Consider the following 17361-nt stretch of genomic DNA (forward strand, 5'->3'; position numbering starts at 1 on the left):
CTTGGCAGTCAAAGCTATGCACGGGGAACCTTCAGATGAAACTATGAGGATATAAACAGTCACTCTTCTTGATACGCCGTGGGGAGTCTCATTTTTAAAGCAATAGTGTCTATAAACACCCTGTTGGTCGTGTTACGTAATCTCTGATTTCTCCGAGGGACGAATCACAGTTCTGTGTAACTGGACGCGTATTTGGATGACCTGCTCTCCAAATCCGCGGCCTTTCATTCAGATTCAAATTTTCCGCTATTTCCCTCGCTAGGATAAGGCAAATGCAGGGATGATTCCTTTGACAGGGGGCGGCTGATTTGCTTTGTCGTTCTTTCCCAACCCTAGCTTGTGATCCGTCTTTAATGTCGAAAAAAAAAACAGAATCTGATTTAGTGTTAGTTTCCACCTGTTTTGCTTTCTACACTTACCGTACCGAAGGAGCTTCCCTTTGCTGTACTGTTGCTTAGTGTCTTAGGAGTAAGAGCTCACATCGTCCCTCGTGATTTTTGACAAGAATTTCTTATTAGGCCCTTGATTTTATTCGTGTTAGCACACTGTTCTTTGGAGTCCGCAACGGCAAAAGTACTGAAAACGATAAACAGTGCTTATAAAAACCAGCACGCCGACCTAGCTGAAGCTTTTGGTGGGGTGACGTTAGTAAGCTGATACAAAACAGTGTGTAGTAGAAAATCAGAAGACTGAAGCTTAACGTCCCGTCGACGAAAAAGTCATTGAATAATTATGGAACACCAGCTCGGACTGAGAAAGAATGGGGAAGGAAATTGGCAGTGCCCTTTCCAAGCAACCATCCCGATTTTTGGCTTAAGTAGTTTAGGAAAATCACGGAAACTCAAATTGGATGGCTGCAAGGCGTTTTTGAACCGATTTCCCGTCCAGCGTTTGCCACGGCGCCATTTAGCTGGGAAGAGTATAGTTGAAGACGTAAGGCTGCTATTCTCACAACTCGTCCGAATATCAATGTTTAGATACGAGCTTAGCCGGCAACAGTGTTGGCGAGGATTGAGAAAAGTGAAACTGCGTCTCCGGCCACAACAGTGGGTTCGTTTGCATAAAAATGGATTGGGCAGTAACAGTCGGTCGGCATAGTTCTGCCAAATCAGTAAAAAAACTGATTTAAGACTTAACTGTGGCTTCTTTGTGACACTGTTTAGCTCGCAGAGAAGTGATTATGCTGGGGTCCGGAAGTATGGATTTATCACAATCATTTGACTTCTTGTCTAGCTTTTTTCCTTGATTGTAGGAAAGCATTAAAACCCATATTGATTAAAGGAAAATTGTTTGCATTGAACTAAGATTTCGAAACCCGCTTCAATATTCCATGAAAATTTATTATTAGATTTTATTATAAAGCACATCAAACCAAACTAAAACTGTATAGGCGTGTGTTCTGGGCTTGTCAGCATACATACACAGAACACCAAAACCACAACTACGAAATGTGAACGGTTGAGGGCCTTACTAGAAACAGTTTGGAACAAAAGTGACATCATCAAATTATCGAAACTTCACAATAATGAAGGAAACTGTTCTAGGCAAAGCAGAGTTTAATTTATGCACGATGAATCGGAAGCCATCCGCTTCACAGTTACAGCAAACAATATGCCAGCAACTGACTTAGGAGATGAACATCGAATCTCTATTGAGCGCGGTAGTTTCCTAAGAGTGACAAATAACGTATTATTACAGTGCAATTATTTTGAAGTTTATTCTTAAGTTGGTCCACCTAGCAGAAAGATTATTCAGATTTTTATTGTGAGAAAAAGGAAGTTATGAGAAAGAAACTGGCACGAAGAAGTTTAAATACGTTTACGGATAAAAATATTGAGGTTTTAAATATGGTGTGATACTTGATATTCATGTTTCGGAAATAAAATCTCAAATTGTTATAACTGCATTCGAAGTAGAAGTCCATCTAGAAATCATTCTGGAAGCTTTGCGTTATTGAACAAATATACATCTTCTCGCTGGCTCTTAAAGCCATTAAATTGAAGCGTCAGACATCCATTTAAGACATGATGCAAAATCCCGTGGAATAATTATTTCCTGTCGTTGCTTTAAACTGAATTACACACCTGATGAGAGTAAACTCGAATAACTTTTTTGAAGAACTTGATTCCAAAGTAACAAAGAAAATCCATCAAAATTATGTCAGCGTTGATTACCTTCTGGGTTGTGTGTGAGTAAAAATTGATCAATTTTTTTCATATAACTGGAGTCGCATTTAGCTCATTTCCTTTTGGAGGACTGGCAAGACTGGGTCGGCAGAGTCGTTGACGAGCTGTCTTAGTAAAGAAAGGTATGCTTTGGTCCCGACACTTTGATTCGTCTGTGGATGATAACGAAGTTTACTGAAATGTAAGTTCGTCGTGCGGAATGGTCCAAGGTTTAATTATACTGCTGACCAGACAGAACAGTTGAAGACTGTGGCATATAATATTCGTCAAGTATTATCATAGAGGAAAAAGCTATCAGCAAGAATAAATGGCTATTATCAGTCGGACAATAAAATTCAATTTCCCCACCTATTCCACTCCGCATCCCGCTTTAGGACAAGAAAGAAAGAAGAGATCTACGAGACGGTGAACAACGAGATTATAATGGCTGGGTCGCTATAAAGGCGCAGCAGTAGAATCTGTCAGTATTGCCTCTCCATTGGCAGGTTAGGGAATTGTAATTACTAGACCTCGGATTTCATGTAATATCAAATTAAGAAATATGTGCATAATTATTCAACCAAGATTAGTCGAGGGACTAGGGCCTCCCGCGTAGCAGACCGTTCGCCGGGTGCAAGTCTTTCTATTTGACGACACTTCGGCAACTTGCGCATCGAACTGAGATTCTAAACATATAAATAAATATGTAATAAAAAATTATATGTAAAATCCCAAATTTTATTTTGTTTCTAGAAAATGTAAGTCCACAGGCAGGCTACCACAAATATCCCTATGCGACTTCTTAATTAGTTCACTTCTGGTACAAAGTACTGAAGTACAAGTGTCTCCTACTCAAGCTTTTGAGCCAGAATGGAAGGGGATGCACAATTAATTATAATACGCTTTTCCAGATGTTCTGTTGCCACGTACAGTCTTATGTCTGACAACATTTCTTTATAAAAAGAGAAAAACCCTCACCTTCGCAAGAAATCAACGGTGCATATTTATATAGAGTGATGGTGCTACGTATAATGTTCTCAGGAGGTTCTATGTACGATTTCATCATTAAATAAGCGAGACAAAATAAAAAACTTTGAATACCCAGGGTTCTTACTCAGCACAGGTTGCAGTTTACTAGAAACTACATCACCCCCTTCACCTGGTACAATAATGACCTTCCGAACTTCATTTTGCCTCTTGGAGACCCACATTTGACGTCTCCAGTTTCTTGATACTGTCTAGCTGAAACTGAACTGAGCACTTTAGAACTGTTGCATGCTGACAAGGATTTACTCACAGACACTGCTGGATCAGAAGAAAAGTTTTCCATCATGGACTTCTCAGCTTCAGAGTGCTTGCTGCACAAAGCAACAGCTTCAATCCATGTTGCCCACGTTGTTATCACGGCTCCCGATGCAAAGATGCATCAAGTAGCTGCTGCTTGTAGCGTTTTACACGATAAGGACATTTCAGCAAAACCTTCTTCATTGCTGATGTCAGTGAATTTACGTCTGGGAATTTATGTATGTCTCTGCCACTCGTTGCATTGTATGAGCCGTTCACGCAACGTACACTAAGTTTAGATAAAGTACATTAGACGATTTCCCCGCTTTCAACATGTATGGAGCTGCATATGTGTATATCAGTAAGACCCTATCTTTTTAAGCCATCTGGCCGTAGTATCTTAAGTCTATCATTAATGAAATGTTGCACTATTTGTTGCATTCAAAGGTTTACAATAAATTAAATAGCGTTTGGATGCAGCCTTAAAGTCCAGCTTGCCCAACGTTAGATTAGTGAAGAAACAACCTGCGGCATGCGTCGTCTCTTCATAGAAATCCGTTTACAGTAGGTGATTTGCCAACGTCAGCCCTGATTTTTTCTAACAAGTCAACGTAACAGCAATTCAGGTAATTCTTACTGAGAGTTGACTCGTCGGTGATGTTGCAGTTGTAGTAATTGTGTAGGAAATGTTTAAATTCAGGTTCTTCTGCATTTCAGGTATTTCTGTAAGAAATGTTTAAATTCAAGTACTTCAACTTTGTTCCAGGCTATGTTTCCTGCAACCATAGCAAGACACGTTTCTTTTTCAAATTCTCTGTTAGATGGTGTAGATTCTCCGTGCAACTATTTAATTAGGACCTGTTTCTTTGAAGTAATCTATTGTTTCTTCCTTATATGTAGATTGCTCAGTAAATGTTGTTCAGTATGATACGTTACCGTACGCTTATCACAAAGTTGGCAGAGAACTAATCTGCCATCAGTTGTTAAGGCACTGTCAATAGAAATCCATGTTTAGAGCTTTGATGACAATGAAGACGCAAACGGTACCATAGTTAACGTAAATGCAAGTGAGTGTTAACACATAGCGAAGCGTCTGATAACAAGAAAGCAAACGGTTTAAAACAAGTCATAGTTGTCCGCATCGTACTTGTGCAGTTTAGCTTTGAATGTAAAGGCTGTGACGACTGTGTGAGAAACATAATAACACAATTTAATTTTTTCCGCTTTCTTCCTATGCAACGAAAATGTATGGGACTTCCGAAAATCTATAATAATCCCGCAATAATATTAAAATAAGTAGAATTATGTAAAACGGTGTGAAATATATATTGTACCAGAAAATGTACAAAATATGTAATTTAAAACCATGAAATAAGGGTCCTTTTAGTGTAATTCATCGACATTTCGGTTTTTCTTATGATGATGATGTGGTCTTCAGTCCTGAGACTGGTTTGATGCAGCTCTCCATGCTACTCTATCCTGTGCAAGCTTCTACATCTCCCAGTACCTACTGCAACCTACATCATTCTGAATCTGTTTAGTGTATTCGTCTCTTGGTCTCCCTCTACGATTTTTACCCTCCACGCTGCCCTCCAATACTAAATTGGTGATCCTTTGATGCCTCAGAACATGCCCTATCAACCGATCCCTTCTTCTAGTTAAGTTGTGCCACATACATCTCTTCTCCCCAATCCTATTCAATACCTCCTCATTAGTTATATGATCTACCAATCTAATCTTCAGCATTCTTCTGTAGCACCACATTTAGAACGCATCTTGTCCAAACTATTTATCGTCCATGTTTCACTTCCATACATGGCTACGCTCCATACAAATACTTTCAGAAACGACTTCCTGATACTTAAATCAATACTCGATGTTAACAAATTTCTCTTCTTCAGAAACGCTTTCCTTGCCATTGCCAGCCTACATTTTATATCCTCTCTACTTCGACCATCATCAGTTATTTTGCTCCCCAAATAACATAACTCCTTTACTACATTAAGTGTCTCATTTCCTAATCTAATTCTCTCAGCATCACCCGACTTAATTCGACTACATTCCATTATCCTCGTTTTGCTTATGTTGATGTTCATCTTATACCCTCCTTTCATGACACTGTCCATTCCGCTCAACTGCTCTTCAAAGTCCTTTGCTGTCTCTGACAGAATTACAATGTCATCGGCAAACTTCAAAGCTTTTTTTCTTCCCCATGGATTTTAATACCTACTCCGAATTTTTCTTTTGTTTCCTTCACTGCTTGCTCAATATACAGATTGAATAATATCGGGGATAGGCTACAACCCTGTCTCACTCCCTTCCCAACCACTGCTCCCCTTTCATGCCCCTCGACTCTTATAACTGCCATCTGGTTTCTGTACAAATTGTAAATAGCCTTTCGCTCACTGTATTTTACCCCTCCCACCTTCAGAATTTGAAAGAGAGTATTCCAGTCAACATTGTCAAAAGCTTTCTCTAAGTCTACAAATGCTAGAAACGTAGGTTTGCCTTTCCTTAATCTAGCTTCTAAGATACGTCGTAGGGTCAGTATTGCCTCACGTGTTCCAACATTTCTACGGAATCCAAAATGATCTTCCCCGAGGTCAGCTTCTACCAGTTTTTCCATTCGTCTGTAGAGAATACGCGTTAGTATTTTGCATCCGTGACTTATTAAACTGATTGTTCGGTAATTTTCACATCTGTCAGCACCTGCTTTCTTTGGGATCAGAATTATTATATTCTTCTTGAAGTCTGAGGGTATTTCGCCTGTCTCATAAATCTTGCTCACCAGATGGTAGAGTTTTGTCAGGACTGGCTCTCCCAAGGCCGTCAATAGTTCTAATGGAATGTTGTCTACTCCCGGGGCCTTGTTTCGACTCAGGTCTTTCAGTGCTCTGTCAAACTCTTCACGCAGTATCGTATCTCCCATTTCATCTTCATCTACATCCTCTTCCATTTCCATAGTATTGTCCTCAAGTACATTGCCCTTGTATAGGCCCTCTATATACTCACTCCACCTTTCTGCTTTCCCTTCTTTGCTTAGAACTGGGTTTCCATCTGAGCTCTTGATATTCATACAAGTGGTTCTCTGTTCTCCAAAGGTCTCTTTAATTTTCCTGTAGGCAGTATCTATCTTACCGCTAGTGAGGTAACCCTCTACATCCTTACATTTGTCCTCTAGCCATTTTGCACTTCCTGTCGATCTTGTTTTTGAGACGTTTGTATTCCTTTTTGCCTGCTTCATTTACTGCATTTTTATATTTTCTCCTTTCATCGATTAAATTCAGTATTTCTTCTGTTACCCAAGGAGTTCTACTAGCCCTCGTCATTTTACCTACTAGACCCTCTGCTGCCTTCACTACTTCATCTCTCAAAGCTACCCATTCTTCTTCTACTGTATTTCTTTCCCTCATTCTTGTCAATTGTTCCCTTATTCTCTCCCTGAAACACTGTACAACCTCTGGTTCTTTCAGTTTATCCAGGTCACATCTCCTTAAATTCCCACGTTTTTGCAGTTTCGTTGTTTTAATCTACAGTTCATAACCAATAGATTGTGATCAGAGTCCACATCTGCCCCTGGGAATGTCTTACAATTTAAAACCTGGTTCCTAAATCTCTGTCTTACCATTATATAATCTATCTGATACCATTTAGTATCTCCAGGTTTCTTCCATGTATACAACCTTCTTTCATGATTCTTGAACCAAGTGTTAGCTATGATTAAGTTATGTTCTCTGCAAAATTCTACCAGGCGGCTGCCTCTTTCATTTCTTAGCCCCAATCCATATTCACCTACTACGTTTCCTTCTCTCCCTTTTCCTACTACCGAATTCCAGTCACCCATGACTATTAAATTTTCGTCTCCCTTCACTATCTGAATAATTTCTTTTATTTCATCATACATTTCTTCAATTACTTCGTCACCTGCAGAGCTAGTTGGCATATAAACCTGTACTACTGTAGTAGGCGTGGGCTTCGTGTCTATCTTGGCCACAATAATGCGTTCACCATGCTGTTTGTAGTAGCTTACCCACACTCCTATTTTTTTATTCATTATTAATCCGACTCCTGCATTACCCGTATTTGATTTTGTATTTATAACCCTGTATTCACCTGACCAGAAGTCTTGTTCCTGCTGCCACCGAACTTCACTAATTCCCACTATATCTAACTTTAACCTATCCATTTCCTTTTTTAAATTTTCTAACCTCCCTGCCCGATTAAGGGATCTGACATTCCACGCTCCGCTCCGTAGAACGCCAGTTTTCTTTTTCCTGATAACGACGTCCTCTTGAGTAGTCCCCGCCCGGAGATCCGAATGGGGGCTATTTTACCTCCGGAATATTTTACCCAAGAGGACGCCATCATCATTTAATCATACAGTAAAGCTGCATGCCCTCGGGAAACATTACGGCCTTAGTTTCCCCTTGCTTTCAGCCGTTCGCAGTACCAGCACAGCAAGGCTGTTTTGGTTAGTGTTACAAGGCCAGATCAGTCAATCATTTAGACTGTTGCCCCTGCAACTACTGAAAAGGCTGCTGCCCCTCTTCAGGAACCACACGTTTGTCTGGCCTCTCAACAGATACCCCTCCGTTGTGGTTGCACCTACGGTACGGCCATCTGTATCGCTGAGGCACTCAAGCCTCCCCACCAACGGCAAGGTCCGTGGTTCTTGGTTTTTTTTTCTTATAACTACATATAAAGGAATAAAACATGCAATTACATGAAATCCGGGCTCTAATAATTACATTTGGATTCCCCCTCTTGCGTTAAAAATTGTCGAAATACTCTACTTTTTCCGTTGCGACTATTTGGTGTTGTAATTGTTCCACTTCGGCTGTTCACACTTATGTGCTTTATTTAATTTCCTACGATTGGCCGATTTCGGCCTCATAGTCCGTTCACAAGTGCTGTAGGTGTCGGCATGTCATAATATATCCAATTATTTAGCAGCCGGCATCGAATATATTACGACGCGTAGGCACACACAGCGCAGGAGAACGTTCTATAAGGCCGGAATTGGGCAATCGGGAAAAATTAAATAAAGTAAATACGCGTAAACAACAGCCGAGCCGAGAACATTACAGCAAATATGCTGCTGTGGTAGCCCGAATGGAGAAAATGTTCGGCGTCTCTTGTTCCACTACGAGTGAATTTAAGGTTAAAACTGTTAGACAATAGTTTCATTTGTGGAGTGAAAATTGTAAGTTTGGAGTTTATTATCCGAAGTAGTCTGTCACGTAATCTGAACTGCTTCCTTTATACTTTCTTGTATCTACAGTTGTGGATTCTTTTGAATACGTATCTTGTGAGAGCTTGGTTGTATGATAATGTTGTGCGCCCTTATCGCAAAGTATCATCGTCGTTGTATATTTATTACAGCAGTCATCGTAAAAACCCGCTGTTATCGCTATACTGCGTATTAAACGTTAAGACAGTGAAACATAAATTGTTCCGTTTTCTTTTCACAGGCATGAGACTGGGTCTCCTGCAGTCCAAAATCGGCCTCGCTCACCTGATGTCAAAGATCGAATTCCAGAAATGCGATGAGACTGAAATTCCAATTGAATTCGATCCACTAACCATAGTGTTTATGCCCGCAACTGGGCTTCATCTGCGAGCGAAGAAGAGATCTGTGTGAAGAGTGAAGATTAACTGTCCTAACAGGAACTTTTACGAGAAGACCGTATACTCTATATCTGTTTACCACGTGTATCGTCAATAAATCTCTAACAATCGTCATTTCTATGAAAGCCAACAATCTATCAGTGTCTTTTTCAATTGTGTGTGTGTATGGTTGTGTCTGAAAATAAAATGAAATAAGGAAATCTCATCCCTACCTCTGATATCTAAAGGTAACTGCGTGAACTAGAGGCCTACTTGGGGAATCCCCAGTACTCGTGCAGCCTAATAGAGTATGGCAGGCAGAGCAGTGCGGAAAAACCCACAGATAATTACTGAAGCCGTGATAATTTGCGATTAGATACTCAATCGCCTTGTACCAAGGGTCGTCTGCCTTGGCCTTGAGACGCCATATGGGCGGTACTTGTTATCGTAGCAAGCACTGCAAACATGCTGCCTCTAATCGTATCTCTGGCGCAAGCCAAACGCCATTTATTGTTCAATTACTACAGCAGAATTGTCGAGGAGGCAGCTGTGTTACGTTATTTACTATCGAAATAATTATGAAAAATCCGCCTCGATTGCACAAACTACCTGGTGTTTACCTAGGTTTCAGCGTGGGTAATCACGCCTTCTTCAGAACAAATATAAAAGAGCTTGTTATATATTTGTTCTGAAGAAGGCGTGGTTACCCACGTTGAAACATAGGTAAACACCAGGAAGTTTGTACAATCGAGGCGGATTTTTCATAATTACACTCCTGGAAATGGAAAAAAGAACACATTGACACCCGTGTGTCAGACCCACCATACTTGCTCCGGACATTGCGAGAGGGCTGTACAAGCAATGATCACACGCACGGCACAGCGGACACACCAGGAACCGCGGTGTTGGCCGTCGAATGGCGCTAGCTGCGCAGCATTTGTGCACCGCCGCCGTCAGTGTCAGCCAGTTTGCCGTGGCATACGGAGCTCCATCGCAGTCTTTAACACTGGTAGCATGCCGCGACAGCGTGGACGTGAACCGTATGTGCAGTTGACGGACTTTGAGCGAGGGCGTATAGTGGGCATGCGGGAGGCCGGGTGGACGTACCGCCGAATCGCTCAACACGTGGGACGTGAGGTCTCCACAGTACATCGATGTTGTCGCCAGGGGTCGGCGGAAGGTGCACGTGCCCGTCGACCTGGGACCGGACCGTAGCGACGCACGGATGCACGCCAAGACCGTAGGATCCTACGCAGTGCCGTAGGGGACCGCACCGCCACTTCCCAGCAAATTAGGGACACTGTTGCTCCTGGGGTATCGGCGAGGACCATTCGCAACCGTCTCCATGAAGCTGGGCTACGGTCCCGCACACCGTTAGGCCGTCTTCCGCTCACGCCCCAACATCGTGCAGCCCGCCTCCAGTGGTGTCGCGACAGGCGTGAATGGAGGGACGAATGGAGACGTGTCGTCTTCAGCGATGAGAGTCGCTTCTGCCTTGGTGCCAATGATGGTCGTATGCGTGTTTGGCGCCGTGCAGGTGAGCGCCACAATCAGGACTGCATACGACCGAGGCACACAGGGCCAACACCCGGCATCATGGTGTGGGGAGCGATCTCCTACACTGGCCGTACACCACTGGTGATCGTCGAGGGGACACTGAATAGTGCACGGTACATCCAAACCGTCATCGAACCCATCGTTCTACCATTCCTAGACCGGCAAGGGAACTTGCTGTTCCAACAGAACAATGCACGTCCGCATGTATCCCGTGCCACCCAACGTGCTCTAGAAGGTGTAAATCAACTACCCTGGCCAGCAAGATCTCCGGATCTGTCCCCCATTGAGCATGTTTGGGACTGGATGAAGCGTCGTCTCACGCGGTCTGCACGTCCAGCACGAACGCTGGTCCAACTGAGGCGCCAGGTGGAAATGGCATGGCAAGCCGTTCCACAGGACTACATCCAGCATCTCTACGATCGTCTCCATGGGAGAATAGCAGCCTGCATTGCTGCGAAAGGTGGATATACACTGTACTAGTGCCGACATTGTGCATGCTCTGTTGCCTGTGTCTATGTGCCTGTGGTTCTGTCAGTGTGATCATGTGATGTATCTGACCCCAGGAATGTGTCAATAAAGTTTCCCCTTCCTGGGACAATGAATTCACGGTGTTCTTATTTCAATTTGCAGGAGTGTATTTCGATACTTACGATTGCTGACGCGCTACAATGCTGAAAGTTCTTTTATTTACTATCGCCATCATTTTCCAGTGGCTGAAGTCAGAAAGAAATTTCGTTGTGTTTAACAGTTTCCAGACAATGCTCTTGTTACTAAAGAAAGGCTGTCTTCTGAAAGCATCAATAAAACCCTGTTAACCTGAATATAGTGACTTACACCATCTGATAACAAAGGGGGACTGAGTAGGGCAGAGGCCCACGCGGGAAACCCACAGTACGGTGCGGCCTAATAGACTACGGCAGGGTGTCCAATGCTCCTGGAAAGTGGACATAATTTCACGTCACCGAATGCACCGTCAATCAGCCGCCATTGTTTCCGTCTTCAACAATAGCCGTGAAGGATGTCTCACCATCTTAACGACAACAAATCTTTACACAAACGTCAGATTACAACATTACGTACAATAAAGAATCAGTCATGTTATGAGACACGCTGCGTGGAACAGGGAGAATGATTTAAAGTTCAGAGGCAAATTGTTGTTTTATTAAATGGATCAGAAATGACCACTTGAACTTATCTACTCTTTATCGTTAAGGGTGTACATATTACACAGAGTGCTCGACGGCGTTACATGTACTTACTCGAGCGAACGTAGTACTGTGAAAATTAGCTGGCTAAAATTAGTTCTGTTTAAATACCTTTGCTTCGAAAAATTTTGAGTCACGTTTGGTAATTTCTTTTCGAGTGATATCTTCCAATAAAAGTTTCTACTTCAAAGTGTCCAAAATGAAGCAATGTCCACGAGGTGTTGTTTTTTAATACATAAAGATCTGTCGTTTTATTCAACGAACGAGCAGGTCAAACGGAACTAAACATCTAGGTGCTTTCGTCCATCTACTCTGTCATATTCTTTCGGTGTAATCCTAACTCAGATTAAACTAAGACATTCATCTTTCGTAAAGCGCTCCTAAAAATAAAAGACTTGCATTACGAACCCTGATGAAGACAAACATTCACCTTCTATAATGTAAGCAATCAGCCTTAACCCCTTGTCCAAATTTCTCATTATTTGTAAGATATGACCTTGCGCTAAAGTGTAAATGTCGTGTCACTATGGCCCCCCGTCGGGTAGACCGTTCGCCGGGATCAAGTCTTTCGATTTGACGCCACTTCAGCAACTTGCGCGTTGATGGGGATGAAATGATGATGATTAGGACAACAGAACACCCAGTCCCTGAGCGGAGGAAATCTCCGACCCAGCCGGATTTCGAACCCGGGCCCTTCGAGTTTGACATTCTGGCGCGCTGACCACTTTTTTTTTAATTGTTATAATTTTGTTCGATGTTGTTCGTTGCATTTGTTCGATGTGGATGTCCCAGGACACCCGTTCTAGTTCAGTGTTGAGCCGTTGACTCAGTTCTTTTTATTACAGAGGGCTGATAACTCTCTGACCGAACACGCTAAGCTACCCTGCCGAAGCCACTCAGCTTCTGGGGGCGGACGCCTTCCGCTGAGAAATGCCATTATTATGTGGGATGAACTATAATGGGCAGAAGTTTATGTGAAAGTCTCACTGGAATATTAAAAATAATCACTCAGTTTCATTAGAGTTTATTCCATGATCAAAAGGAAGTACATGGTTTCAACCAATTCACACATACCCTATTTGTTTTGAAATCCTATTTCCTTCCCGCACGTGCACAACGAGACATTAACCATACATACTTCATGCAACGCTTCGTAATAAACGATAGAGCTTAGGAATTTGAAATAGGGTAAGTATACTAGTAATATGGACTACATGATAATTGTATGTAACTACGAGGCAGCTGCTGCTACGGTCCTATGTCAAGGTCCTTAAGACGTAAGATATTGACAGTCTTGGTGCTCATACCACTACTGCTGGCAGTCAATCTTTATCTCTAAAATTATTTCGTTTGTTTCATAAACTATGTATTTATGACTTAATTTGATTGCCGGCCGGAGTGGTCGTGCGGTTCTAGGCGCTACAGTCTGGAACCGCGTGACCGCTACGGTCGCAGGTTCGAATCCTGCCTCGGGCATGGATGCGTGTGTTGTCCTTAGGTTAGTTAGGTTTAAGTAGTTCTAAATTCTAGGGGACTTATGACCTCAGCAGTTGAGTCCCATAGTGCTCAGAGCCATTTGAGCCACAATTTCATTGGACTACATTATTTACCCTAAGCAAGCTGAAATTGGAGGTTTGTTTTCTTTATGTTCAATGTTAGTGCGTCAATGGGAACGTCGGAATAAATGCACCGACTCTGAAATATTGCACAGGAAGAACTTGCATCGGCGAGAGCACCATGATCTCCGTTTCAATCACCTGCCGAGGCAAACAATAATACAAAATAAGCACATCGGACAAAAAATTGTTACCGCCAAGGATACATCACGCCAACACCGTATAACATTTCATTTCGCCGAGAAAGACAAGTTTCCCCAAGTATGCCATATTCAGCTGACTACAGTCACTCATAATTACATTTTTAGAACATCTTAATTTAATCCACTCGAATATTCGCTTCACGATGGAAGTGGAGAAGGATGGCTGCCTTCCCTTTTTTGAAGTTTTGTCCAATAGGAAGATTGGTGATGAATTGGGATATGCCGTTTATTCGAGGCCAGTTTATACTGATTTTGGTTCAAGCTGATAGTTGTGACCATCCAGCTCAGCGTGGAGGGGTACCTCGTACTTTGGTACATATGGCCCACGTCATCTCAGACCCTGAAACTTTGCCAACAGTGTTAGCGCACCTCGAAGTCATCTTTCACCAGAATGGTTATGGTGGAGGACAGGTCAGACAGGCGTTGCACCATCGACTAAACGTGAATCGCCTGATTGATGAAAATAACGAGGTGGCACCAAAGTCTGAGGCCTTTTTGCCTTATGCAGGCAGCGTTTCAACAGGATTGGTCGTATTGTGCAGAAGCATCACGTCACGTGAGTTTTTCGGCCAGGGTCTGTAGATTAGGGCTCTTTTAGTACCTGTAAAGGATAATAAGGGTTTGCGTAAGGCGGACGATTTGCAGTTGTGGCATGTTATACACTGGTGAGGCCATCAGGACTGTGGAGGACCGGTGAACTGAGCATACGCGTCTCACACGCTCAGCAAGGAGTGGAGACTGAATTAGCAAGTGACTTTATACGAGGGGCGTTTGAAAAATCCGTGCAAAAATAAAAACTACGTACGTGTTTGGGGTAAACCTTTTTTATTTTTCGACATAGTCTCCTTTTAGACTTATACACTTCGTCCAACGTTGTTCTAATTTGCTGATCCCTTCCGAATAGTAAGAATTGTCCAAGTCTGCAAAATAGCTATTAGTTACTGCAACCACCTCCTCGTTTGAATAAAATCTTTGTCCCGAAAGTCATTTCTTCAAATTGGGGAACAAATAGTAGCCTGAGGGAGCCAAGTCTGGAGAATAGGGAACCGGGAGGGGGGGGGGGGGTAGTATGACACGAGTTAGAATCCTATTTTCACTAATTTTGCGAGTACTACTGCTGAGGTGTGTGCTGCTGCATTGTAGTGATTGAAAAGGACTTTGCTGCGGTCCATCAGCCGGCGTTCTTCTTGCAGATCGGTTTTCAAACGGTCTAATAACGATGAATAATATGCACCTGTTCCAGATAGTGACGAGGATTATCCCTTGCGAGTCCCAAAAGACAGTCGCCATAACCTTTCCGGCCGAAGGAATGGTCTTCGCCTTTTTTGGTGCAGATTCTCCCTTGGTAACCCATTGTTTAGATTGTTCTTTGGTCTCAAGTGTATAGTAATGTATCCACGTTTGATCCACAGTGACGAAACGACGCTTAAAGTCCTGCAGATTCTTCCGGAACAGTTGCAAACCATCCTGGCGACACTTCACACGATTCCGTTTTTAGTCAAGCGTGAGCAATCGCGGAACCCTTCTTGCTGATAGCGTTCTCATGTCCAAATGTTTATGCAAAATATTATGTACCCGTTCATTCGGAATTCCCACAGCACTAGCAATCTCACGCACTTTAACTCTTCTGTCATCCATCACCATATCCATGGATTTGACCAATTATTTCTGGAGTCGTAACCTCCACAGGGCGTTCAGAACGTTCAGCATCACTTGTGACCATATGGCCACTCCGAAAATTTTGAAACCACTTATAAACTGTTCTAAAAGAAGGTGCAGAGTCACAATAATATTTATCAAGCTTCTCATTAGTCTAGTGAGGCGTTTTGCCTTTCATAAAGTAATGCTTAATCACCACATCACCACACGAAATTCTTTTTCGTCCATTTTTTGACAATCACTCGACTTCCTTGATTCACACGAATGCCAAACACAAAGAAATAAGCCAATATGGCTGAAACTTGCTGTGCGTTCTTTCCAAAGATGCTACTAACTAAACATGACCTCGATACGCGCTGCCGAGCGGTTCCAGGCGCTTCAGTCTGGAACCGCGCGACCGCTACGGTCGCAGGGTCGAATCCTGCCTCGGGCATGGATGTATGTGATGTCCTTAGGGTAGTTAGGTTTAAGTACTTCTAAATTCTAGGGGACTGATGACCTCAGATGTTAAGTCCCATAGTGCTCAGAGCTTGATACGCGCTGGTGGTGGCACCTCTCGGACTTTGCACGGACTTTTCAAACGCCCCTCGTAAATAGCTATGAAGGTTTCTGCTTAAATTGTGCATGGAATCCTGACCTCTTCCTGGTCAAAGAACCGAGGGACAAAAAATGGCTCTGAGCACAATGGGACTTAACATCTCAGGTCAATAGTCTCCTAGAACTTAGAACTACTTAAACCTAACTAACCTAAGGACATCACACACATCTATGCCCGAGGCAGGATTCGAACCTGCGACTGTAGCGGTCTCGCGGTTCCAGACTGAAGCACCTAGAAGCGCTCGGCCACAGCGGCTGGCAACCGAGGGACAGAAGTAATGATAACTCACCTGCTGATAATTAACATTCAGTATCGATAACTTTTCATGTTGGTCGCATTTCGTTGTGTGGTGGCGTTAATGTTTGCGGTGGGTATGTGTATGTTATTTGCCAGCAAATACCACGCATACCGAGATTTAAAATTCCCTTGAACAATTAGGAACTCAAGCCCCACATAGATGAGACTGTGTTAGCTACGCGTCCAGTCACATTAATGTGTCCACCTGTCAAAAGCCTGAATAACCACCTTTAGCAATGCGGACGTGTAGGAAGTGTGTCAGTGAGTTTCTTGAAGTTACTGACAGGGACGTGGAGCCACGCAACTCCAGTGCCATGACCTTGTTTCACGGTTGAGGATCCAAGGCACGAACAGCCCTGTGAAAGCGGTTCCCACAGGTTCTCGACTGGGCTTGAATCTGGGGGGACTTAGTGGGCAGCAGAGTATGGTAAATTCATCCTCCTAGTCTTCGAACCAAGTAGTACACTGCGAACTGCGTGACACATTGCATTGTCCTACTGGTAGATACTATTGCGCCGAGGAAAAACAAACCGCATTAGGGTCGTACATGAGCCTCAAGGATAGATGTACACTTGTCTTGATCCATTGTCTCTTCCAGAATGACAAGATCACCCAGGGAATGCTATTCCTCAGTGCATACTGCTTCCTTCTCAGGCCTGGTTCCGACGATCGTTGGAGAGTCGTAAACGCCAAACGCCATCTGTCCGATGCAGTATAAAATCTTATTCAGCCAAAAAAGGCCAGCTGTCGCCACTCAGTGGACACCCAGTTGAGATTTTAACGTGAAAATTCCAGCCTTCGTCACCGATGAACAGCAATCAGCATGGGTGCCTAAACCAGGCTTCTGCTACAGAGGCCCATACACAGCAACGTTCGCTGAACAGTCGTTGAGGAGACATTGATGGAAGCCCCTTGGTTCATTTGGGCAGGCAGTTATTCAACAGTTGCACGTCTACTCGCCAGTACACATCTTCACAGCCGAAGTTTACCCCTATCATTTATAGCCCGTGTTGCACCACAGCTGACTGGCCGCCCTGTTTGGATAGCGCCATTTTGCCACGCATTAGGTACTTTAACCACGGATGCACACGAACAGCTTCCACCGTTGCCTGAAAGCCAATGACCGTGCCTTTTTGGACGTCAAATTAATCGCTCCACATTGTAAATAAC

The 17361-nt window shown here is 43.2% G+C and overlaps 1 protein-coding gene across 1 annotated transcript in view; it reads left to right on the plus strand.

The window, feature by feature from the left end:
• Window positions 1–9248, plus strand: part of LOC124616177 (cytochrome P450 6k1-like) — an 82688-nt gene extending 73440 nt beyond the window's left edge. Inside the window, exon 8 of the mRNA XM_047144463.1 lies at window positions 8921–9248. Coding sequence (XP_047000419.1) covers window positions 8921–9090 — 170 coding nt within the window. The 3' untranslated portion in view covers window positions 9091–9248. The remainder of the gene's footprint in view (window positions 1–8920) is intronic.
• Window positions 9249–17361: the final 8113 nt, after the last annotated feature.

The sequence above is a fragment of the Schistocerca americana genome, chromosome 5 (assembly GCF_021461395.2).
Source record: "Schistocerca americana isolate TAMUIC-IGC-003095 chromosome 5, iqSchAmer2.1, whole genome shotgun sequence".
NCBI lineage: Eukaryota > Metazoa > Arthropoda > Insecta > Orthoptera > Acrididae > Schistocerca > Schistocerca americana.